The sequence below is a fragment of the Neoarius graeffei genome, chromosome 5, assembly GCF_027579695.1.
Source record: "Neoarius graeffei isolate fNeoGra1 chromosome 5, fNeoGra1.pri, whole genome shotgun sequence".
Classification (NCBI taxonomy): Eukaryota; Metazoa; Chordata; class Actinopteri; order Siluriformes; family Ariidae; genus Neoarius; species Neoarius graeffei.
In genome coordinates, this window is record NC_083573.1 from 102,589,975 (window position 1) to 102,617,155 (window position 27,181).

Here is a 27,181-nt window from a genome sequence, read left to right on the forward strand (position 1 = left end):
TTTAAAGTTTGTGCAAATACAAAAATCAAATATAAAAAAAAAAAAATTGCATTGACAAAAAACAAAGATTCAGGGTTCTGTATTAAACGTTGACTGTATTGATCCTTAAACTTTACAGATCACACATTTTACCTGAACAGAAGGACTCAGTGCAGTTGCCATACAGTAAATTCAGCATAAAAACATACAGCAGATACAGTATAAACTTATCATAGTACATTAAAAAATACTGTGAACTGTTAGTACAGCGCAACAGTGCATCCTCAAAAGTGAATACAAAACAATTACAGTATTTTATTGACGTAAGCCAAACATGCCACAAACTGAATAAGGCAAATAAGCTCTAGTGCTTCATAAAAAATAAAAAATTTCCCATGAGGGTTAACCCTGAGAACACCATTTTACACAGCTGACAACTTTGACAAATCAAAGTGGATTTACAAACAAAAAGTACTCAACCCTGCATAAACTCATCACTGAGAAATAAACACACACACACACACAAAAGTGGATACACAACAGAAATCAGCCTGAGCCGTTGACTGAGAGCCTGTTTTTCAGAGCAAGTGCTTTGTTGGAAAGTTTACCTCCATCCAGTTCCATCCTAATCTTTTGGATGACCTCAAAAGTGTAGCGGAGGTCAGCAGGGTAGCTGAGGTTCAGTGCATACATCAGTCCAAACAGCATAGCAACAGCTAATGCTACATTATCAAGATCTTGTGACACCTTGATGCCTTCAAGAACAATGCCAATGTCCTCTGCTTCATCACTTGAAGCATGTTCTTTAAGAACATAAATCCCAATGGTGGTGTCTTCAATGGCCTCACTGATGGTGTTTTGATCCATGCTCTGTCCAAAACAGACAAAAGGTAGGTAAACCAAAGTTAGGTAAATCAAACCTTTTCACCAAGCCCAATCAAGAAAAGAATAAACATAAAATAGTGACACTATAGATCTAGGTAAGGTGAAAGTTAGAATGAAGGTAAATTTAAAGACAAGAACAAGTAACTTCAGCAGAACATTATATAAATATATAATAAAATGGAAGCATTATCTGTTCCATGAGAACACACTGTGAACGCACCTGCTGATTGGCTGAAATAATGTTGTGAGGCTCGGTCCGAGCCACTTTGTTGCCCAGTTACAGAACCATGGTTGTGTATGAACACTGGATTCTTTTTCAGTGTACACACAGATCAGACAGCTGGTGGACCATGAGGAGATATTTACTGAGTTTGACAAAAAGTGTATTGCACAATTGTTCTTGAGAACCATTTATTCTACCTTTTAAATTAATTCGTCTACGTGTGTGTGTGACCGCAGCCTATACTGCCAGACACGACGTGGAAGCGCTGGTAGGGTTTTTGTAATTATGTAGAATTCCTCTAGGGGTCAACAGAAGTTGTGCGCTGCAGCTTTAAAGGAGAACTGAAGGCAATTTTTTTTAATTATCAAAATTCTATTTGTCATTTTATTAAATATAGGAATGCATTTTTGATCGCTATTTTGTTGCTGCTATAGCAAGTTATGAGTGTTTGAAATATGCTCTGTAATATATCAGTCCATATGTCAAAGCAGTGGCCGTAAACAAGATTCGCTGAGACCTGTGCGAGACATCGTAGGACGGAAGTAAAGCGTACAGCGGAAATCAAAGTGACCGACATCTGCCAACATTCCCTGTGTCCGAAATCGCTCACTTGTTCACTACTCACTATATAGGATTAGATTAGATAGAACTTTATTGATCCCTTTGGGAGGGTTCCCTCAGGGAAATTAAAATTCCAGTAGCATCATTACAGGATAAACAGAGAATAGAAAATAGAGAAAACTTCTAGATAAATTATAAAGGGAATTACTATACAGAGGACTATACAGTGAGCTCATTGGTAAAATGAGAAAACGCTTTCGGACACTAGTCCATCACGCTGGTATTTACGTCATTACTGTCGCACAATTAAAACGTGCCAGATTAGTTGGCTGATGGGTTTCAAAATAATATATACACGCATGTGTGTTTGGGATAAATCCATATTATACTGAGCGCATTTCCCACATTAATCAATACAAAGTACCTGCAGCTTTCAGGGTTTTTTAAATCAAGGCTGAATACTTTCTTCTTTGCAGACTTTTAATTTGATTTCTTTCAGTGCAACTGCAAAAAAAAGACACGCGCCCTCTCTTTCGAACGCTGATGTAATCAAGCCGGAAGTTTTGTTTGTTTTGATAGCAATCAGGAAAGTTTGAAAAAAGTAGGCAGTAATCGTCATTTAAACTTGTTTTTGTGCAATACTTCATTTGGAAAACAGTTTTCAAAATGGCGGCGCTGACACCTCACATTTTGAAGTCTCGCACAAGTCTCGTGAAGATCGCGCGGATAAGCGGCGCCTGCCGTGGACCAAACGAACTAAAGTCAACACGGCTAAAAACCGAATAGGCCGATAAGTATAATATTTAATTGCAATTAGTTGCCAATACGAGTCACGATATAAAGTTACTAAAACCGAAAACGTAATTGAAAAACACGTTAATTAAGAAATAAAGCAAGTTTAAAAATTACTTCAGTTCTCCTTTAACATTGACATGAGCCCGCATTTTACTGACACTTGCACCAACACATTCATAGCCACACCAACATTTATTTGACACATTTATTCTCTCTCTCTCTCTCTCTCTCTCTCTCTCTCTCACACACACACACACACACACACACACACACACACACTGTCCTAAACATGTCATTGCTAAATAAAGTTCTTATTTCCCCTCCTCCCCCCACAGTCACTGTCTGGAGCGCGGGGGCGAAGCTCGATGAAATCCACTTCAACAGCCGGCTAACGGCTGCTCTCCACCGGCTGCGACTTTAATGAAGCACCGTGGTCAGAAGCAGGACCTCTAGCCGGGGCTCAGCGGAGAAACACGATTATTCACATTAACTATCAACTGTAAATTAACTAGCAGATGTTAGCTAACGTTCGCAAACATGCAATGCGCATTATATACCAGAAAAAGTTAACAGGCTGTTGTAATTGTTCCGTAACATTACTGTTTGAAAACAGCACTCGAGTGGACTATCGCCCAACTTACTTGAACACAAACATATATAAATTTGAAGAACTTACTTTTTCAGTGATTGGCTTTCTCTCCACGGTGACTTGTTGCTGAAGAAAATGGAGACTTGTCCATAATTTTCGCGGGCTTGCAGGTCTTCTTGGCTTATTTGGCCTCCAACTTATCTGCTCCGGAGTGGTTAACGACACTTCCTGGCGACATTTGAATGTATTCCATTTTCGGTAGAGACTAAACTCGATTACACTGAGTTTGTTTTTTTAATTCAATAAATTTCAATCAACATGAAAGAAATTGGTACATTCAGCATTCTCTATAAACAACTGAAGTCTACTGGATTAATCCATGTTCACAAGCAGAATATAAATTAATTGTGTTGCATTTACTCACTTCATTTTTGGAAATTTAAAGACCCGATATTTCCCTTTTTTGTGTGTGTGAGTGAGAGAGAGAGAGAGAGAGAGAGAGTACTGTTTGTGTGTGTGTGAGTGTGAGAGAGTACTGTGTGTGAGTGTGAGAGAGAGAGTACTGTGTGTGTGTGTGAGAGAGAGAGTACTCTGTGTGTGAGAGAGAGCGAGAGAGAGAGAGAGTACTGTATGTGTGGAGAGTACTGTGTGTGTGTGAGAGAGAGAGAGAGAGAGAGAGTACTGTGTGTGTGGAGAGTACTGCACGTGTGTGTGTGAGAGAGAGAGAGAGAGAGAGTACTGTTTGTGTGTGTGTGAGTGTGAGAGAGAGAGTACTGTGTGTGAGTGTGAGAGAGAGAGTACTGTGTGTGTGTGAGAGTACTCTGTGTGTGTGTGTGAGTGAGAGAGAGAGAGAGAGAGAGAGAGAGTACTGTGTGTGTGTGAGAGAGAGAGAGTACTCTGTGTGTGTGAGAGAGAGCGAGAGAGAGAGAGAGAGAGAGTACTGTATGTGTGGAGAGTACTGTGTGTGTGTGAGAGAGAGAGAGAGAGTACTGTATGTGTGGAGAGTACTGCACGTGTGTGTGTGAGAGAGAAAGAGTACTGCGTGTGTGAGAGAGAGAGAGAGTACTGTGTGTGTGTGAGAGAGAGAGAGAGTACTGTGTGTGTGTGTGTGTGTGTGTGAGAGAGAGAGAGAGTACTGTGTGTGTTGAGTTTGTAGAAACTTGAACACAGATCAGAGTGGAGTGTTTGTCGGCTGCTCGCTCTCACACGTGTGTGTTCTGTCCATGAGCTAATGGTGTGATAATAAATTGTAGCTGAGAGATTGTGGAGTGCAGAAAGACGTCGCTGCTCCTGTAAATGTGCTGATGTGGCGTCCTGTCCTCTGATTTCTGTGTGTGAGAGAAACACACTCACATTTCTGTTCCATGCTAAAGTTTAGCTGGATTATGGCTGTGTTTGTGTGTTTGAGATCAGTGTTCTGATATTTCATCATTTCTCTTCCAGTCTGTGTGGGTGTAATCTGACAGAGGAAAGCTGTAGAGTTCTGTCCTCAGTTCTCAGCTCAAACTCCTCCAGACTGAGAGAACTGAACCTGAGTAACAATAACCTGCAGGATTCAGGAGTGAAGCTGCTCTCTGCTGGACTGGAGAATCCACACTGTACACTGGAGATACTGAGGTACACACACACACACACACACACACACACATACTAAGTGTACTGTATATAAAGATTGTGTGTGTTGTGTAGTAAAGCTGAGTGATTTATGCTGTAACTGTGAGATGTTTCTCTCTACAGGTTGTCTGATTGCAGTATTACAGGTGAAGGTTGTGCTGCTCTGGTTTCAGCTCTGAGGTCAAATCCCTCATCACACCTGAGAGGACTGAATCTGAACTACAATAATCCAGGAGAATCAGGAGTGAAGCTGCTCTCTGATCTACTGAAGGATCCACGCTGTACACTGGAGAAACTACAGTGAGTTACTGACTGTCTCTACACACACACACACACACACACACACACACACACACACACACACGTTTCATGTTCCATCTTTTCCACAGTGAACTCAATCACTGTTTCTCAAAGTGTGCTCCATGAGCGACCCCCCTGCTGCTCCGCGAGTTGATGTTGTAAAATATCACGTTTTATCAGTGTTTCTCAAATCGCCGATGTGACTCCAAAAGCAAAGTTCTGAGTCTCACAGATGAGTCGTTTTCTATATTGAATAAAGTCCTCTGTAAATTCAAATAGTCGCCTATTATTTGAATTTGTCTGACATTAAGCAAGCCAACAGTTTTGTGACACTGCCTATAGCTCCGTCAGTTTAGGTTACACTTTCATAATCAACGTCACCTCTGAATGTGATGGGAATGTGGAATGCGGAGAAACTACGAGTTACCAAGTTAGACTTAGCATCAAACTGTCAAAAAGATAACGGATCGGTTGCTGAAGAGCGGGTCAGTCTAAAGAAAAGCACAAGAAACGTCTGACACGAGCAAGGACAAAGTGCAAAGACATGATGATTCAGTGAGCACTGATATGGAGTCCCAGGATAGTTTGCTGCAGGAGCTCCCTCAGAGTAGTAGTGAAGCTCAACATGACCATGGAAAATCGAGTGCTAAAGCGAAAGGAAAATACCACAGCGACTACATCAAGTTTGGATTTTTTTGGACTGGGAATGCGGAGGATCTGAAACCACATTGTGTTCTGTGCTACGAAACATTGGCCAACGAGGCAATGAAACCTGCTAAGCTCAAGCAGCACTTCGAAACTAAACACAAGGATTACGTCAACAAACCGACTGCATTTTTGAGAGAAAATGTGAAGAGCTTCAGCATCACACGAGAAAGGGAGCCTCACAGTTTTTTGTGCCTGTGGAAAATGCGAAAGCTCCAGCAGCTTCATACAGGGTCTCCCTGCTGATCGCGAAAGCAGGCAAACCTCATTCAATAGGCGAGACTTTAGTTCAGCCAGCTGCAAAGGTTATGGCTAACATAATGCTTGGGGGGAAAGCAAGTGATGAAATGAACAGGGTACCTCTGTCCAATGACACTGTTCAGCAGCGCATAACATCCATGGCTGAAAATGTACAAGAGCAGCTGGTGACACGTTGATGTCAAAGTCACTTTTTCTCTCTGCAAATGGACAAATCCACTGATATTGAGAACGAGGCAAATCTCCTGTGGTTTGTAAGGTGTATATATGATGGTGCTATGCATAATGATTTTCTTTTTTTGTCACTCCCTGCTGACCAACACCACAGGAGAAGTGATTTTTAACTGACTTAATGATTTCATTGTGCAGAATAACACTGACTGGACAAGATGCGTTGGCATTTGCACAGACGGTGCGGCTGCGATGACGGCAGAATACAAGGGCCTCGCTGCGCGTGTCTGCACAGTAGCACCATCTGCCACAGCAACACACTGCTGCATTCACAGAGAGCGACTGGCAGTGAAAAAATGCCCCAGTGTCTTAAACCAGTCCTGGACGAGTCTGTGAAAATAGTTAATCTGAGTAAAAGCAAAGCACTGAACACACGTCTTTTTAAAGCTCAGTGTGAAGAAATGGGAAGCGAGCACACGCAACTTCTTTTTCAGACTGAAGTTCGCTGGTTATCGCGTGGGAAAGTTCTCACTCGTCTATTTGAACTGCGTGATGAGGTCAAGTTATTCCTGCATCAAAGTGATGAACTGTATGACAGAATGCAGGATTTCCAGTGGCTCGCAAAATTGGTTTATCTTGCTGATCTGTTCAGCACTCAATACCATGAATTTAGCGCTGCAAGGAAAAGCAATCACAGTCTTTACTGTCCAGGACAAAATTAAAGCCGCACGCCTCAAGATGGAATTGTGGTGTGCCCGTCTCGATTGCCAAGAATTTGATAGTTTCCCTACGCTGGCAGATTTTCTTCTCACTGCCGAGGAGGTCCGGGATGGCGGCACAGTTGCAGCCTTTAAGGAACATCTGCAAGGCCTTCACTCACAATTGGGCAGAGGTGGACAGTAGTCAGAATCGGAATTACTTTATTAATCCCCGGAGGGAAATTCAAAAAAATAAGTACCTTTACTTGAGTTCTGTACTTAAGTACACTTTTTGAGTATCTGTACTTTACTTGAGTATTTTTTTTGGCAACTTATGACTTTAATTTCACTCCATTTGAAAGACAAATATTGTACTTTTTACTCCACTATATTTCTTTCAAGGTCCTCGTTACTCGTTACTCTGAAGCAACTTTGAAAGAGGATGTTTTTTCTTTTCTAAAACGTGTTTTTTCGCAGGTGACACTGAGACAGCCGATCAGTAATCACTAGGGTCACGTCACGTCCATAGACTATAAAATTAAGTTTAGTGATTTCTCCACAGAATTATTTAACATGATCAGTTGATGGCAGAATGGAAGGAGGCGGTTCTTCTGGGGAATGCACACACCCATGTTTCAGTTTTCTGAAAGGAATAACGAGTCGTTTCATTTAAATTTTTTTTTGCCTAAAATGGAGTAAATCACAGCCTACAAAAACTCGTTGTCCGATCCGCGGAAGCATATTGAGGTTTGTAAAAGTTTTATTCCAAGAGAAAGCTTACCCAAAGTCACCCATGTTTCAGTTTTCTGAAAGGAATAACGATTGGTTTCGTTTTAAATGTTTGCTCCGTTTGCCTAAAACGAAGCACGTCATAGCCGACAAAAACTTGCTCTCTGACCTGCGGAAGGATATTAAGGTATGTAAAGGTTTTATTCCAAGAAAAAGCTTATCATAAAGTTGACTGTGCTTTAGAGCTAGCGATAACATTGCAATATCTCTGCAGTCTGCTTATTCAAATGACTTTCTATGAATTTTCCCGCCAAGTTGCCATAGTCTTGCCCACAGCTAACATTAACACATAGCTAGTTAACTTGGACACTGTTAATTAGCATGTAAAAATGGAGTTACGCTAACATGAATAACGTTAACTTATCTGAAGTCCTTTCAGAAATATGTTTTAGCATAATCTTGTACAAATAAACAGAATGTACAAATCTTTCTTTTCTAGTAATGTTAGTGACCCAATATGATTTTGAGTTTGAAAAGCGTTTGCTAGCGTCAGGTGGAGCTTCACTGACTAGCTAGATTATTGTTAAATCACCATGATTCCACAGGCAGATTCATATGTGCATGAATACATACACTTACTCGTGTACACACACACACACACACAGGACATGTGAGATGGACAGTATTTTACTCGTCAGTCACAACAAATTGTTGGAATTTTTTGTTTTGATGTCAGATAATGGTCTTGCATTTATTTTTCTTGCTTAAAGCAGTGTTGCTGTTGGACAGTTATTAAGCTCGAGGTGTGGATCTGGGTTTTAATCAGGTTGGATCGTCATTTTTATTTTCTGAGGAAGCTGCGTTTACAGCTATTCCACTGTCTTCCTGATTAACGTACACATACATGTGTGCACACACTGCCAGAGCTGGGTCAGAACACGACCATGCTGCTCTGTGGGGTGGGGAGGAGCGTTACGATTAATTAATAAATAAATAAATGGCAACGGCTCTTTTTCAGTTCAGTTGTGTTTCATTTTGTAACATTCTACCAGGTGTTTATTCTACAGGTTCTGCAAGTTGGTCAGTAAATCCAGTCGGTTATTTCAGAGGCATTAGGTTTTGTAAGCGTTGTGGCAATAATACAACAATATGTTGACAGAAAATGTATTTTAAATACTTAAGTATTTATAAAATCAAGTACTTTAACTTAAGTAAAACTTTGACTGTACAACTTTCACTTGCATTGGAGTAACATTTGATCAGTGGGATCTGTACTTTGACTTGAGTAATGAACTTGGGTACTTTGTCCACCTCTGAATTGTGGAGATCTTTCCCAGAATTAGATGTGGGCTTTGAGTGGATCAGAAATCCATTTGGAGACAGAAAATACATTGAGCACGTCAGCTCCAAGCTATCACCAAGAGAGGTTGACGGTCTTGTGGACGTCGCATCAGATGGGACACTGAAGATGACGTTTAAAGAGAAATGCTTGACAGACTTTTGGGTCCACATCGAACCTGAACCTCCTGCGCTGGCTGACTCTGCTCTGAAACTGTTAAAGGTGTCATTCGACGACAAACCGTTTAATACTTGCTCTTTTTGAAATACCATAGGTCACTCCAAGTTGCATATGCATGCTGCACGTGAAAATGTTCTTCTCACCCCATTCCCTGTATTAGCCTATGAAAGAAAATAGACGGAAAAACGAGCGAATCAGAAAAAGCCCTACGAACTTGCGTCACTTCAAAAATTAGTAGTCATGGTCTCGCCCATAACCCACTGGAGGGAGCGTCACAGTGCTGTTAGCCAATCAGAAGCGATATGTTTACATGGCATGAATATTCATGAGTAAGAGCTGAAATCCTGTCGTTCCCTCCCCACCCACTCCTCCACTAAACTAGAACAGCCTGAAACAGGAGCACCACAGCATTTTTTTCACCAAAACTGGCTCACAGGGCATTCATTCATACTAGAGACCACCGCACAATTAATGAAAAAAACTATGCAATGATGCCTTTAATGCCATTTTCAACCACGTACAACTGGGAAGTTGGATTTTCCACTCTGGTTGGACTGAAAACAAAGCAGCGCAGCCGGATCAATGTGGCCCCCAATATGAGATTAAAACTGTCCAGTTTGGAGCCAGACATTGCTTCACTGATGGATCAGAATAAGCAGCACCATTCTTCCCATTAAGATAAGGACAACAATGAGTGAGATGACGATACTATTTGTAAAACTGTCATTTCATTAGTGTGTAATTTGTAATATACTGTTGAAGTCGGCTCATTGTTTTTTGTTCGGGATAATTAGGGGGTTTGGTGGTCCGCGAGATATTTTTATTAATAAAGTGTTCCTTGGTCTGAAAAAGTTTGAGAAACACTGAACTAAACTGATGTGTGTTGTTTAAAGTGTAATGTATTATTCTATAAGAAACTGAAACGTGTCTTTGAGAATCAGATTTACTTTCTACATTAATTCCATGTCATCAGTCAATAAAAATTAAACTTGTGAATTGTAATTCTAGCTGTTTAGATCTTGTGTCTCCACCTCTATCCGTCCCTTTCCCTTTCTTGTAGTTAAATCCATCATCTCATATGAGCCGAGACACGTGGATCTGTCCAAGTACAAACACAGTCTCTTTATTTTATATTTTTATTCTGACATCAGAATCTTGTGTTCAGGGAGACACTTTATTTCACAACTGATGGAACACACTGCATTTATCCATCAGATATTCACAGATTTCATCATTTCTCTTCCAGTCTGTGTGAGTGTAATCTGAGAGAGGAAAGCTGTAGAGTTCTGTCCTCAGTTCTCAGCTCAAACTCCTCCAGACTGAGAGAACTGAACCTGAGACACAATAACCTGCAGGATTCAGGAGTGAAGCTGCTCTCTGCTGGACTGGAGAATCCACACTGTACACTGGAGACACTGAGGTACACACACACACACACACACACACATACAGAAACAAACCTCTGGTACTTTTACAGGAGATGGTTTCACTTTTTACACTAACGGGTTATTAAACCAACCTTTTGACACATGTGAACACACCACCTGTACTCAGGTCCACTCCAAACCCCCAGAAATCAGAGGTGTGTGTGTGAGCAGAGAATGATACACACCAACTGTTTTACTGTCTGTTTGAAACTCAACACAAAACTTTGTGTTCAGTTCAAATAATTACATCATATTTTCCCCAAAATCTTGACCTCCAGCAGTAAAACAACCCCAATAAGAAGTGTCCATCAAACCCCACCCTGACAAACTCCTGACCAATCAGAGAACTCCCTCATGGACAGTGTCTTGCAAAAGTATTCACCCCCTTGGAGTTTGTCCTGTTTTGTCACATTACAAGCTGGAATTAAAATGGATGTTTGGAGGGTTAACACCATTTGATTTACACAACATGCCGACCACTTTAAAGCTGAAAATAGTTTTATTGTGACACAAACAAAAAATATGATGATCCCCCCCCCAAAAAAAAAAAAAACAGCAATCTGGAGTGGGCATAGGTATTCAACCCCCAAAGCCAGTACCTTGTAGAGTCACCTTTTGCTGCAATTCCAGCTGCAAGTCTCTTAGGGAATGTCTTGATTAGCTTAGCACAGGGGTTCTCAACCTTTTCTGCTTCGAGGCCAACCTATTCATACTTGTACCCAGTCGGGGCCCATTAAAAAAGATCCCCAATTATTTTGGCTCATCTATTCTATTAAAATCTAATAATCTATTGTAAACTGTATTCATGGGATGCAACATCACTCCCTGTTACAGATGGGAGCCCAGGAATTAATTAAATCTGATAAAAACTGTTTTTAATTGTAGGTGTTGTATTTAAAACTGTATGGATGTGCCAGAAGCCAAACCATGCATGCAGGGCAATCTCAGCCAAAAGGGATGAATGATCCAAAAGTGGAGTCTGGTCCATTAACATAGGAACTTATTGCCATGTTTGCATTCAGCAAACAAGCAAGTTATTAAACCCAAGAAGTGGATATAGAAACCACAGTGGGATTCGATCCTTACACACTAACAAAGAATGATTTTTCTTGTGAAACAAAAGTTTACTCGCTAAATTTGATATTAGGAGAATAAATTTTGATCCTCTTGTAGCCGTAACTAAATACAAAGACAATAGTTAAGCATAATATTAATGAACTTAATGTGAAGATAATCAACAGATTTTAAGGATTTTTTTTAAAGATTGTGTATATTTTTAGTCTTTTGTATTTGTAATGATTTGTATCTGTACACGAGCCTGCCAGCTCCGCTGATCAACTTATCGTCTTTAAATAAAGTCGTTCATTCATTCATTATGAGTTGGAAAATTATCCATCCGTTGAGTTCCCCGACATTTCAGACTCCCTGTTGCTGCAGACAGACATCGTTCTACACCGGCGGTCCCCAAACACCGGTCCGCGGACATTCCAAACCGGGCCATGACATGAAAAAAATGCGAGGGGAAAAAATCCCCCAGAAATGTGCTCATCACACCCGTTTAGATGTCAAACGTCTACGTGGAGACTGCACAGATTGCATAGGTGGCCCATAGCAGCATATTAAACAGCTTTTTTTTTTTTCAATCATGATGAGTGTCTGTCTGTCCCGCCCCTCAACACGTAGGCTACTTAACCCGCAGCGCAGTCTCAGTTCAGCTCAGTTCATGGTCAGCGGTACTGTACAGTCAGTGCTACACGTTAGCTAAAATGAACAAAAAGCAGACGTCATTAGCGAATTTCTTTGGTGTGGGTAGGGGCGAAAAAGGCCCACTGATGATACTGGTGAACCAGAAACGTCGAAGAAAAAGAAGGGCTCTTTCATTGTTAGTTTTTTTCTTTTTTATCAGACATCTAATTTTTTTAGGTTTGTTTACCTGACATGTTTCGACGTACGACTGTCGTCTTCCTCAGAGTGTCACCGGATGTTATTGGTGACGCATCTTTTATCAGCTGATGTTTCCGAAGGCGTGGCCTTCCTGTCTGGATTGACAGGTCGGTCACGCCTTCTACTGTCAGTTCGTCCCCTGCAAGATGGCACTCCAGGTATGGGAGAGCATGTATGCTCCCTCATCCCGGTTGATCAACATCAGCTGATAAAAGATGCGTCACCAATAACATCCGGTGACACTCTGAGGAAGACGACAGTCGTACGTCGAAACATGTCAGGTAAACAAACCTAAAAAAATTAGATGTCTGATAAAAAAGAAAAAAACTGACAATATTCAATATAAGATATAATGAACGTAATCGAAAGAAAAACAAAAAAGAAGGGATCTTTCAATCGCAAATCTGACGAGTCATATCTTAAATATGGGTTTGCACAGATCAGTGACTCGCATGCACCAAATCCCTTGTGTGTGGTATGTGGCGATAAGTTGTTGAATGAGGCTATGAAGCCATCCAAGCTCATTCGACACCTAGAATCCAAACATCCGACACTTAAACACAAACCCCTTGAATTCTTTGAGCGTAAAAAACATGAACAAGATTCACAAAAACTCGTGCTGAAGACAACTGCATCTGTGAATGTGGCTGCGCTAAAAGCCTCATACTTAGTGGCTAATCGAATTGCTAAATGCAAGAAACCTTTCACTATTGGGGAAGAGCTAATTCTGCCATGTGCAAAAGACATGCAATGAAGTCTTTGGGGAGGCAGCAGCAAAAAAGATAGGCGCGGTACCTCTTTCAGCCAGTACTGTCCATAGGCGGATTGATGACATAGTGGAGGATATTGAGACACAGTTGTTGGAGAGGGTAAGAGGGTCACCGTGGTTTGCGATTCAGGTTGATGAGTCCACTGATGTGGAAAACCGGGCAATTCTGCTTGTTTTTGTGCGGTACATTTTTGAGGAGGATGTGCAGGAGGATTTGTTGTGTGTACTGTCACTCCCAACAAACACCACAGGTGCAGAATTATTTCGAGCTTTGGATGGTTATAGTGGTGCTTGAAAGTTTGTGAACCCTTTAGAATTTTCGATATTTCTGCATAAATATGACTTAAAACATCATCAGATTTTCACACAAGTCCTAAAAGTAGATAAAGAGAACCTGGTTAAACAAATGAGACAAAAATATTATACTTGGTCATTTATTTATTGAGGAACATGATCCAATATTACATATCTGTGAATGGCAAAAATATGTGAACCTGTAGGATTAGCAGTTAATTTGAAGGTGAAATTAGAGTCAGGCATTTTCAATCAATGGGATGATAATCAGGTGTGAGTGGGCACCCTGTTTTATTTAAAGAACAGGGATCTATCAAAGTCTGATCTTCACAACACATGTTTGTGGAAGTGTATCATGGCACGAACAAAGGAGATTTCTGAGGACCTCAGAAAAAGTGTTGTTGATGCTTATCAGGCTGGAAAAGGTTACAAAACCATCTCTAAAGAGTTTGGACTCCACCAATCCACAGTCAGGCAGATTATGTACAAATGGAGGAAATTCAAGACCATTGTTACCCTCCCCAGGAGTGGTCGACCAACAAAGATCACTCCAAGAGCAAGGCGTGTAATAGTCAGCAAGGTCACAAAGGATCCCAGGGTAACTTCTAAGGTGATGTTTACATTAGACCAGGGGTCGGCAACCTTTGAGACATTGAGTGCCACTTTTGATTTTCTAATCATTGAGTGTGCCACCATCAACAACAATGGTAAAATGACGCGTAAAAATGACGTAAAAGTACATTTTCCAACAAATTTGGAATTTTATTATAGGCCTAGGCCAACTGACAAACATGGGTATTCCTGAAGGAAATAGATTGACTGCAATCTCAAACAAAAACAGTAGACAACAACAACAAAAACATGTTTGCCTTCAGTGGTTAACAGATTACTTTTTACCCCAGCACAGAACTGATAGTTGGATTTATATTCTGCATTTTTTTGTAAGAACGTGTCAACTTCTCTGTCTCTGTTCTCTGCTGAGGAGGACCCATACACTGTGTGTGTGTGTGTGTGTGTGTGTGTGAGAGAGAGAGAGAGAGAGAGAGAAATTGTAATCTTTTTAAACATCTTAAAAATCTTATGAATGAAAAGAAACCTCTCATAAATAATTTTAACAAAGGCAAGTAAGACAGAATGCCTAGCAAACAAAACGGCCAAACATTTTTAAGGAAAAAGCAACTTATTTAACTTTGACTCTCAATCATAGGCTATGCCTCCAGTAACTTGCCTACCAGTCAATGTGATCCCTGTCCTTGCTTTTCTTGGCTGAGCTTTTTTATCTGGGGTTCGTAGTTTGTCACTTTTAATTGTAAACAGGCCTCAGAATGATCCGTCGTCAAACGACTGCGGGTGGTGCTGAGCACATTTTTCATGTGCGAAAATACCTGCTCACACAGGTACGTTGATCCAAAAACAGACAAGAGGGCCAATGCGATGTTTTTGAGACAGCTGAACTTCTCCGGTGTAGATGTCCAGCATGCGAGGATGCAGGCTCCATGCTGTTGCACAGTGCTGGACTCCAACTGCTTGCGCAGCTCTGCGAACTTCGTCACCCACAGTGATGAGCTCTTCAATTCGATCAGCTGCATCTCCATGCCCTGTACATCCATCCAACCGAACAGCTCTGTGTCCAGGTCGTGCTCATCAAAGCTGTCGGGCTTGATCAAAAAATCGAACATCGGACCGTAGCGTTTAAAATCCACAAAGCGGGCAGTGAACTCCGCCTCTAGTTCCCGCATGTATTCAGCTATTTCTGTGGTGCTGATGTTGCGTTGTGTGGACAACTCCCTCAAGTGTCCGAAGTAGCGAAAGGTTGAGGACGCAATGTCACGTGAGAATACCGCAAGTTTGGCAACAAAAGCAGTCCACGTTTCAAACATGTCCAAAACAGTTTGTCCTGCACCTTGCAGTTTGACATTAAGCTCGTTGAGGTGCCCAGTGATGTCCGCAAGAAACGCGAGTTTAACAATCCACCCCTCGTCCTCCAGTTGCGGATAATGTTGGCCCTTCTCCGCCAAAAACACCTTGATTGCATCGATGCAACTGACAAATCGCTGTAAAACTTTCCCGCAGCTCAGCCATCTCACCGCTGAGTGGAGAGGGAGATCTGTGTACGCGCTGTCCATTTCTTCCAGCAGGGATCGAAACTGTCGGTGTGTCAGTGCCGATCGTTTGATGAGGAAGTTGATAACCTTTGCCACCGTAGCCATAACACCATTGAGATCTGAATTTGACATTTTTGCACACAAATTTTCCTGGTGAATTATACAGTGGAGCTTCATTACGGGGTGCCCGACCTTTTCCTCAATAAGTTTGACGGCTCCCTTCTGCCTCCCAACCATGGAGGGAGCGCCGTCTGTCGTTATTGCAAAAATCTTCGCCATGTCAACCCCTCTCTCATCAAAATGTTGCGCAATCACCGTAGCTACGTCCTCACCTTTAGTTGTGTCCGGCATAGGTTTCAAACAGCAGAGCTCCTCTCTCACTGATGACTTGGATTCGTCACAGTATCCTGCCATGACAGCTAATCGTGGAATGTCATTCACGTCCACACTCTCATCAAGAGCTAGGCTGAAAATCTTTGCATTATTCAGTCCTTCTGTTTGCTGATATCGGACATCGTTAGCCATTTCATCGACACGTCGCTGAATTGTTCTAGCGGACGTGGGCATGTCCTTTATTCGATTTTTAATGGTGTCTTTGTTGGGCAAGTCCTCAAAAAGTCTCTCTGCGCAACTCAGAAAGGCCTCCTTTGTATATTCACCATCAGTGAATGGCTTTCCATGTTTAGCAATGCAGTTAGCCAGATTGTAACTGGCTTCTGTGACAAGGTCTTTGGTGTTGGCAAACGTTTTAAGAGAACTTGACTGTTTCCCATAACTAGCCACGGCACGTTTGAGGGATTCGGCTCTATCGGCAGCGTCTTTATAGTTCTTCTCATGTTTTGTCTCGAAATGTCTTTTAACACTTGAGGTGCGACATACGTTTTCACAGCACAATGTACATACAGCATGGTCTTTCACACAAACGAAACCAAATTCCTCTGTCCAGAAAGGCTGAAATAGCCGCGCTTTAGATTTTTTAGCCGGGGGCTCTGTCATCTTCTCTGCATTTGTAACGTAACATTATCAGTGCTAACTTTGACTTTGAGTTCTGGGAAAATGGGCGGGATCTCTGCAGAGAGCGCTGTAGAGCGAATGTTATTGGAGGATCGCAATGTCACTCAGTGCTCGTTGCTTTTTTTTTTTTGCTTGATTTTTTTTTTTTGCTTCGGTTCTGCGTGCCAGTGGTTATGACGCCGCGTGCCACCAGTGGCACGCGTGCCATAGGTTGCCGACCCCTGCATTAGACTGTATCAGCGGATCATCAGATTAACGTTTTTAAAACGATTCGCGTGCACACAGCAACGCCAATACACGATTCGCGTGCACACAGCAACGCCAATACACGGATGCGCTAATCACATGACTAGTTAGACGTAAGTTGAAATGTGTAAATAAACCTCAGTGCGACTCAGCGCTTCCTCCTCCACACAGGCATCCTGCGCTCCAAATCACTCCGCCCTGAACAGCGAGTGCCCTCTGGAGGGTGCACGCTCCGGCCCTGTGCAGCTCACAGAGCGCGCGAGTGAAGCGCACAAGCAGTGATTCGGGACTGAGCCGTCACATGACCAACGTGGCATGACCAACGCCAGCGAATCAGGAAGGTGGATGTCACAGTGACGTTGTCCAATGACGACGTCAGCTAGAGCTCAGCACTGCGTTTCCTCATTCCTCAATGTTTACACAGCAACGGTTCAGATACGAACTGGGTTGAATACGTGGGCCCTGGCGGATTCAAGTTGTTCCGCCTGTGGAGTCATTTTCCGGCGTTTTAATGTGCATGGACAGTGCATCCGCGATGAAAACGAGACAGATACGGTCTAATGTAAACACCACCTAAGCAAATGAAGGCCTTTCTCACATTGGCTAATGTTAATGTTCATGAGTCCACCATCAGGAGAACACTGAACAACAGTGGTGTGCATGGCAGGGTTGCAAGGAGAAAGCCACTGCTTTCCAAAAAGAACATTGCTGCTCATCTGTAGTTTGCTAAAGATCACGTGGACAAGCCAGAAGGCTATTGGAAAAATGTTTTGTGGATGGATGAGACCAAAATAGAACTTTTTGTTTTAAATGAGAAGCGTTATGTTTGGAGAAAGGAAAACACTGCATTCCAGCATAAGAACCTTATCCCATCTGTGAAACATGGTGGTGGTAGTATCATGGTTTGGGCCTGTTTTGCTGCATCTGGGCCAGGAAGGCTTGTCATCATTGATGGAACAATGAATTCTGAATTATACCAGCAAATTCTAAAAGGAAAATGTCAGGACATCTGTCCATGAACTGAATCTCAAGAGAAGGTGGGTCATGCAGCAAGACAACGACCCTAAGCACACAAGTTGTTCTACCAAAGAATGGTTAAAGAAGAATAAAGTTAATGTTTTGAAATGGCCAAGTCAGAGTCCTGACCTTAATCCAATCAAAATGTTGTGGAAGGACTTGAAGCAAGCAGTTCATGTGAGAAAACCCACCAACATCCCAGAGTTGAAGCTGTTCTGTACGGAGGAATGGGCTAAAATTCCTCCAAGCCGGTGTGCAGGACTGATCAACAGTTACCGCAAATGTTTAGTTGCAGTTATTGCTGCACAAGGGGGTCACACCAGATACTGAAAGCAAAGGTTCACATACTTTTGCCACTCACAGATATGTAATATTGGATCATTTTCCTCAATAAATAAATGACCATGTATAATATTTTTGTCTCAATTTTTTAACTGGGTTCTCTTTATCTACTTTTAGGACTTGTGTGAAAATCTGATTATGTTTTAGGTCATATTTATGCAGAAATATAGAAAATTCTAAAGGGTTCACAAACTTTCAAGCACCACTGTATGTGTCCGGGAAGTTAGACTGGTCCTTCTGCATCGGCGTTTGTACTGATGGGGCTGCAGCAATGACTGGGCGGCTGTCCGGTTTCACTGCGAGGCTCAGAGAGGTTGCACCTGACTGCGAACACACACTGTGTCATTCACAGAGAAATGCTGGCCAGCCGTAAATTGTCACCTGAGTTGAATGCTGTACTAAATGATGTAGTTAAAATTGTCAACCACATCAAAGCACACGCACTCAACACCCGGTTATTTGAACAGCTCTGCGAAGAAATGGATGCAGAGCACAAACGCCTTCTCTTGCACGCAGAGGTCAGATGGCTGTCGAGGGCGAGATCACTGGCCAGAGTGTTTGAGTTGCGAGAGCCTCTGCAGAAATTTCTGGCAGAAAAAAAATCTGAGTTGGCCGCGCATTTTAGTGATGACCATTGGGTGTCAAAACTCACGTACCTCTGTGACATTTTCAGCTTGCTTAATGAGCTCAACCTGACACTCCAGGGGAGGATGACAACGGTCTTTAAAGTGGCAGATAAAGTTGCTGCATTTAAAGCAAAGCTGGCTCAGTGGGGACGTCGAGTAGGCAGGGGTGTGTTTGATATGTTTCATACATTAGTGGGGATATTGGGAGAGACTGAGGCAGCGCCAGCTCTGTTGGAGCTGATTCGTGATCACCTTGTTGCGCTGTCGAAAGAATTCGAACGGCACTTCCCAGCCTCCACGGATCCGCGTCAAAAGAATGAGTGGATCTGCAACCCGTTTGCCAGCATCCCCAGTCACCTGCCCGTTCAGGAGGAAGCACAGCTTCTCGAACTAGCAAATGACGGTGGTCTTAAGACTATATTCGAGCAAACCTCTTTACCTGCATTTTGGATCAAAGCCAAAGCGGAATACCCGGCAATAGCCGCAAAAGCGCTCAAAACATTGCTTCCTTTTCCAACCACATACCTATGCGAGGCCGGGTTTTCTGCAATGACCGTGACCAAAACAAAACTGCGCAATCGATTGGACATTTCAAACACATTAAGAGTGTCACTGTCTTCCATCACCCCCAGATGGAATCTTCTTGTTGCAGGGAAACAAGCACAGGGCAACCATTAAAATAAATTGCATTTTGGCCTCAACGCGCGCTAAATTTATTAATTCGTTGTATTAATTTGTACAGTACATATTGTGTTGTGCATGTTGTTTTGCGTTTACTTCCTGTTCCTAGTTCAATTTTCACTTGTTCAAGTTCACATTCTTTTTCAAGAGTTTGTCACCTACTGTTCATGGCTGAAATGGTTATTTTTTAATATGCATGCACAACACCATATGGAATATCACCAAAATTGTCCCCTAATAATAAATGATCATGTATATCCCCCCCCAAGACCCCCAATGGTTGGAACATACCAACCTTAAAGTCACTTGTGAATAAATACCCCCACCCCCACATATTGTATCCTGCTGACTATCCTCATTTGTAAAAGTATGTGCACGCAAACATATGTGCCCTCCCGGTCCGCTGGGGAAAAAATGAGAACCGAACCGGTCCTTGGGGCTGAAAAGTTTGGGGACCCCTGTTCTACACAGACACACAGATGAAAACCTGGAAGAGGATGGAGGAGAACAACTTTTTATATGTGGCTGAGTTAAAGATCTGGGGATCAGGACACTACAAGATAAATCCTGTCTCGTTTTTGCCCGGGTAAGGAGAAATTTCTGGGCTTTTTGTCGGCGTCTTTGCGATGGTTGCTAGGACGCTACAAGTTTTAGTATCGAGTGTAAACAAATGACAGCCGCTCGATTCTCAAACCTCCCTGCTCTTCTCTTCCAGCAGGCATTACAGATCCATATAATTTACCCACAAACATATTTATTCTGCTCTCTCTCTCTCTCTCTCTCTCTCTCTCTGTGTGTGTGCACGCACGCAAGTTAAATGTAAAGTAGTAATGTGACAAAAATAAAGGCTTCTTAATTTACCCACAAATGTATTTATTCTACTTGAAAGGTGTACGGCAAACCAGCTACTGAATTTGGGACACTACGACATCCTGAACTATTCAGTATTTGGCTTTAAACTTGGGGAAAAAATTCGCAGCCCACTAGCTGGCGCTTCACGGTCCACTCATGGGCTGCAGCCCAGTGGTTGAGAAACACTGGCTTAGCACATCTAGCCACTTGGATTTTTGCCCATTCCTCAAGCCAAAACTGCTCCAACTCCTTCAAGTTAGATGGGTTGTGTTTCAGAGTTATTTTTAAAAGGGACAGTGTACAAATTAAACATTATCCTTGTGGTAAGGACAGATGTCTGTACCAGGTTATAGCAGCACATGCTAATTTCCGCCTGTAGTCCCTTGGCAGGTGGATGTAATAAAAAAGATAAATAAAATGTACAGGAAATGTCACCAAATCTGTCATTAGAGCAATTTGTAGTGATTTAGACCAGTAAAATAGAAGTGGATAGCCTCATAAAGCATACATAGCAGCGTCATTTTTCACAATCACACACGCATGCACTCACAAACACACACACCATAAGTTAAACGAAATGTGCAAAGGAATGTGCAAGCCAGTGCAAATATGCATTATCCCATCCCACTACCCCCTCTTTACATAGAGTATAAGTTTTACCACTCCAACCTTGAGAGAGAGAGAGCGCAAGACATGCTCTCCAAATCACCAAAACTTCACATTTCAGTAGGTTTTACCCTCCCACACCTAATAGTGATTTCCAAGATGGTGGCATGTGTAATGGCTGCTCAGTGTCTCTCTGGATTAATTCGTTTTTAATGGATTTTACTGCATTTATATATTCTCAATAAGTTGCAGTTTTTGCTGAAATCTCTTTGCAAGCTTTGAGAGAACTGTGGACTTTTAAGGGATCTAATGACAAATCTACAGGATATTTCTCCTTTGAATTACTCTGAAGCTAACTAGCTTCGGGCTGTCCCATCGTGCTGGGACCTGGACTGGAGGGCCTACCCCTGTTGCATTCTCCTGGAGCTGAGCTGCCCAGCCTGGGGTCTGTTGTATCATCTTGGAGCCGAGCTATCCAGCTTGAGGCCTGCTACATCATTCTGGAGCTGAGCTAACCAGCTTGAGGCCTGCTGCATCATCCTGGAGCCGGGCTAACCAGCTTGAGGCCTACTACATTCTCCTGGAGGTGAGCTAACTAGCTTGAGGCCTGCTACATCATCCTGGAGCTGAGCTAATCAACTGAAGGCCTGTTGTATTCCCTTGGAGCTGGAGCCTGTGCCTATTGCATTCTTGTGGAGCTGAGCTACTGTGGCCAGCTTGGGGCCTGCTGCATCACCCTGGAGTTTAGCCAACTAGCTTAGGCCTGCTACATTGCCTTGGAGTTGAGCTAACCAGCTTGAGGCCTGCTACATCTTCCTAGAGCTCAGCTAACCAGTTTGAGGCCTGTTACATCTTCCTAGAGCTCAGCTAACCAGCTTAGGGCTGCTACATCATTCTGAAGCCGAGCTAACCAGCCTGAGGCCTGCTACATCACCTTGGAGTTGAGCTAACCAGCTTAGGCCTGCTACAGTCTGGAGCTGAGCTAATCAGCTTAGGCCTGCTACAGTCTCATGGAGTACCTGTAAGAACCTTTACTTTTTAAGGGCTTGTTTCTTTTTCTGCTGATGAACATAAAGTGAGTCATAATGGCATTTTTCATTATTTTAATAAGTTTGTTGTTAGCCTGTGATATAAGACCAAACAATGTTGGTTTGGTGAGAACCCATAGCAATGTTTTTTGTTTGGGAATCAGTTATTACAGTGGCACCATTTTTAATGCTGTTCCTGGGCAACCACAGACTCATTTGGTATGGGCTTTAACCTCCTGGTCAGATGTATCGAAGTTATTACACAAACTCCAAAATGTTTTTTCTTTATATGACCTCACATTTTTGCCCAGTGAAAATAGTTGCCTGGCCCCGACATACAAAAATACTGGTTCAAAATGTAATGTGAAACAAAGATTGATAATTGTTTTACTTTTACTTCTATCTGGAAATGTGCAACCAAACCCTGGACCTGAACTGCAACTCACCCACACTCCGGCAGATTTTAAATCAATGCCTGGGCTCAAAATTGTTCATCTTAATGTGCGCAGTTTGTTACCTAAAATGGACATGGTTAAAATTTGGGTTAGATCAATAGATGCTGACATTGTCATTATCTCTGAAACGTGGCTGACAAAATCTATTACAAATGATGATGTCAGCATAAGTGGATACAACATCTATCGTACTGACAGGCTCAAAAAAGGTGGTGGGGTAGCCATCTATGTTAAATCAAGATTTGTTGCTTCAGTTGTTTTGTCTGAGTCCATTAGTAAGCAAATGGAGTTTTTGGCCTTAAATGTGGAAATAGCCAGATCCCTCTGTATAACTGTTGTTGGATGTTATAGACCTCCATCTGCTTCCAAGGAAGCATTAGCATCCTTACAACAACTTCTGTCCAAGTTAAACTATAATGAGCTTTTAATGGCAGGAGATCTCAATTGGGATTGGTTAAATATAACCTCTGAAGACTTCAAATCCTTCTGTGACTCTGTAAATTTTAGCCAGTTGATTAACCAACCAACTAGGCCAAATCCTAAATGTCCTGAAAAGTCAACATTGATCGATTTAATTCTAACAAATGCTCCACATAAATTTTCATCCATGGGTGTTTTCTGCAATGATTTGAGTGACCACTGTGTAGTTGTAGCTTGCAGAGACACAAAAATCCCTAAATGTAAACCTCGTATTATTTTTAAGAGAAACTTGAAGAAATTTAATGTACAGGCCTATCATCATGATTTGTCCTTAGTCAAATGGGAACATATAGATTTGTTGCCAGATGTTGAGCTAGCTTGGACATTTTTTAAAGATAACTTTGAGAAAATTGTAGATAAACATGCTCCCAAAAGAAAATTCAGGGTGAAGGGACGAGAAAACCCCTGGTTCTCTTCAGAATTGTCTGATGTTATTCATGAGCGAAATGAGGCATGGGCCAAAGCTAGAAAAAGTGATTCTGCTAGTGATTGGTCCATTTTTAGACAACTGAGAAATAAATGCACTTCTCTTATTAAAAAGGCTAAATCAGAATACTATTTGTCTGTTACAACTGATAATCTTAATAATCCGCAGAAATTTTGGAAGGTGATCAAGTTTTTATCTGTGAACAAAAGTCCTCAGACACTTCCTACTTTTGTTTTAAAAGACTCAGCCCCAGTGTATGATAGAACTGAGATCTTAAATTGTTTTAATAAGCACTTTGTGTCATCTGGGTCCTTGTTTGAAGCCACAAGAACTGTTCCCGTGCCTCATTGTACTACAAGCTCTGAAGCATTCTTTGGAGAACCTTTTACATTTGTACCTTTTACCATGCAACAAGTACGTAAGGCTCTTAAAACTTTGAACCACAGTAAACCTCACGGGCCAGATTTTATAGAGCCTTATTTTGTGAAAATGGCTGCTGATTTTATTGCACAGCCCATCACAACACTTTTTAATTTATCAATTGAAAACAAAGAACTACCTTCAGTTTGGAAGTCAGCCTTTGTTATTCCTCTTTTAAAAGGAGGTGATCCAGCCGTATTAACCAATTACAGGCCAATATCTAATTTGTGTATCCTGTCAAAAATCCTTGAATCTCTGGTGTGTGAGCAACTCAAAGATTTTTTATATTCAAACGACCTTCTTTCAAAGCTGCAATCAGGTTTTAGGAAAAAGCACAGTACTGTCACTGCTGCCACAAAAGTGATTAATGACATATTTGTTGCCCTTGATAAAAAACAGTACTGTGCTGCGCTTTTTATTGACCTGTCAAAGGCGTTCGACACTGTGGACCACATAGTTCTAAAGAAAAGGCTCTCCAGTTTTGGTCTTTCAGATCATGTAGTTTCCTGGTTCACAAATTATTTAAGTGATAGAACCCAATGTATCAAATATGATGACTTGTGTTCAGAATTTGTGGGTGTCCATAAGGGGGTGCCACAGGGTTCTATATTAGGTCCCCTCCTATTCATTATGTATATAAATGACGTGGGTCAAAATGTGTCTGATGCAAATATGCATTTCTATGCTGATGACACAATCATTTACTGCTGTGGGTCATCCCCTACTAATGCTGTTGAATCCTTGCAGAAGGCTTTTGATGTGATCCAGCACGCATTTCTGCAGCTAAAATTAGTACTTAACGTGGACAAGACTAAACAAATGTTGTTTTCAAAGCCAAGGAAGGGACTGTTAAACATCCCCACAGTATTCACTCTTGAGGGAAATGAAATAGAGGTGGTCCACTCGTATAAATATCTTGGTATCCTGCTTGATGACACCCTGACATTTAAAGCCCACATTGAAACTCTTGTTAAGAAACTTAAACTGAAGCTGGGTTTTTTATTTAGAAATAAATTTTGTTTTTCTTTTGATGTTAAGAAGCGCCTTGTCGCTGCAACTTGTTTATCTATTTTAGACTATGGAGACTTGTTGTACATGAATGCTTCAGCTCAATGCCTGAGTAAGATTGACTCTGTGTATCATGCTGCCCTGAGGTTCATCACTAATTGTAGGGCTTTGACCCATCACTGCGAATTATATTCCCGAGTCGGATGGCCATCATTGTCTGCCAGGAGGCTGACTCACTGGTATACCTTTATATACAAGGCAATACTTGGACTACTGCCACCCTACATCAGTAACCTAATTACATTGAGGAACCTTGACTCTTATGGCCTGCGCTCTAATGATCATTTGCTGCTCTCTGTCCCATCCGTCTGCACAGAGCAGGGAAAAAGAGCTTTTGTTTTCTCTGCCCCTACCACCTGGAACAAGCTGCAAAAGGACTTAAAAATAAAAGAACTTATTCCATTGAGCGATTTTAACTCCAGACTGAGAGCACTTGAGACAGCGTCTCTGATTTGTAACTGTTTTAAATGATTTTTTCTTTTTTCTTTAGACTTTTGTAAATTGTAATTTTAATTTTGTAACTTGTGCTGCCTCTTGGCCAGGACGCCCTTGTAAAAGAGATTATTAATCTCAATGGGTCTTCTTTCCTGGTAAAATAAAGGTTTAATAAAAAATAATAAATAAATAATAATAGTCATACGCAAGCATAATAAGATAAAATAAGAATTAAAAAAATAAAGAAATAAAATAAAAAAAAATCCCCCCCCCACACACACAGGACTCTCCCATCCCTCACAATCCCCACACACCCACAAACACACTAAAAAGTGCAAGATCTGCATACCCCCCCACACACACATATACCCCCACCCCCCACCACACACACACCATTCAATAAAATACCCTATCCTTTTCTATCCATGTGTGCATAATTGAGTTGATAATATCCATTTCTTTGTCAAATATGAAAAAGACTTAAAATTTGTACAGGATATTAATTCTGTTGGGAGGTTATTCCACTGATTTGTGGCTACAGAAGAAAAAGATAATTTACCAAATGCAGTCTTTCGTAGTGGGACACTACATTCCCCCCTCAACACTGATCTAGTGGTACGTGTTGATACCTCTGAGCATAAAGAAATAAATTGTTTCAAAGGTGATGGTGCATCATTATGTATAATTTTAAAAAGCAGGCAGAGATTTGCATGCCTAATTAGATTTCCAAGGCTCAATATGTTATATTTACGAAGCACAAGACAGTGGTGGTAAGAATGTTTTCTCCTGGCATGGATCTTTATGGCACTTTTGTAAATTGAGCTGAGGGGTCTTAATACCATTTTGCAGGCTTGTGACCAACTTGTGATGCAGTATAGAAAATGAGACATAATCATTGCATTTAAGTATAAACTAGATGCATCAGAAGTGAGAGAGTTGCGTATGTATCTGAAATTTGATAGATTGAACTTCAGTGTGTTACTGAGTTTTTTTCCATGAGATTTAAAACTAAGAGTTGGGTCAAGAGTGATGCCTAGGTATTTAAACTCAGTTACATTCTTTATGGCTTGCCTGTTGATTGTGATTTCAGGATAGTTTCTGATTTTGGTTTTGCTTGTAAAGAACATGGATACCGTTTTATCAGTGTTTAAGATAAGACAGGAGCTATGCAGCCATTCTACAACCCTTTTCATTTAATTTGAAAGTATAGTTGCAACCTCAGATGCATTATTACCGTGCACATACAATACAGTATCATCTGCATACATTACAATATTAACTCGGTCACATACAAGTGGGAGGTCGTTAATGTAAATACTAAACAGCAATGGCCCCAAAATAGGCCCCTGTGGCACCCCCATTTCACATGCCTTGGATGAGGAAAGTGCACTATTAACCCGCACACACTGGTAACGATCACTAAGATAAGATTTAATCCATTTTTGTGTGTCAACAGACAGATCGTAATTAACTAGTTTATTTATTAGTTTCTCGTGGTTGACTGTATCGAAAGCCTTGCGAAGATCAAGGAAGACTGCTCCCACCACCCCTCCTTGATCAAGATATTTTTTTTATTTTCTCAATGAAATAGCAACAGGCAGTTTCTGTGGAGTGCTTTTTCCTGAAGCCAAATTGCATTGGATGTAAAAGGCTATTATAATCAAGATGGTCTGTTAATTGTTCAACAACTACCCTTTCAAATATTTTTGAAAGGGCTGGGAGAATACTAATAGGTCGATAGTTGCATACTTTTTGTGCATTACCCGCTTTAAACACAGGTGTCACTATGGCATTTTTAAATACACTAGGGAAGATACATTCATCAATAGATTGGTTTACCAATTTAGTCAAAGGGGTAATTATGCATTCTTTGTTTTTTTGTCAAGGCAGTGTCCATTCCATAGATATCTTTTGCTTTA

General features: G+C 41.5%; 1 protein-coding gene across 1 annotated transcript in view; it reads left to right on the forward strand.

The window, feature by feature from the left end:
- LOC132887201 (NLR family CARD domain-containing protein 3-like) overlaps positions 1-27,181 on the forward strand; it is a 96,971-nt gene that overhangs the window by 57,680 nt on the left and 12,110 nt on the right. The window contains exons 6-8 of the mRNA XM_060922672.1: positions 4,476-4,649; positions 4,770-4,946; positions 10,273-10,446. Coding sequence (XP_060778655.1) covers positions 4,476-4,649; positions 4,770-4,946; positions 10,273-10,446 — 525 coding nt within the window. The remainder of the gene's footprint in view (positions 1-4,475; positions 4,650-4,769; positions 4,947-10,272; positions 10,447-27,181) is intronic.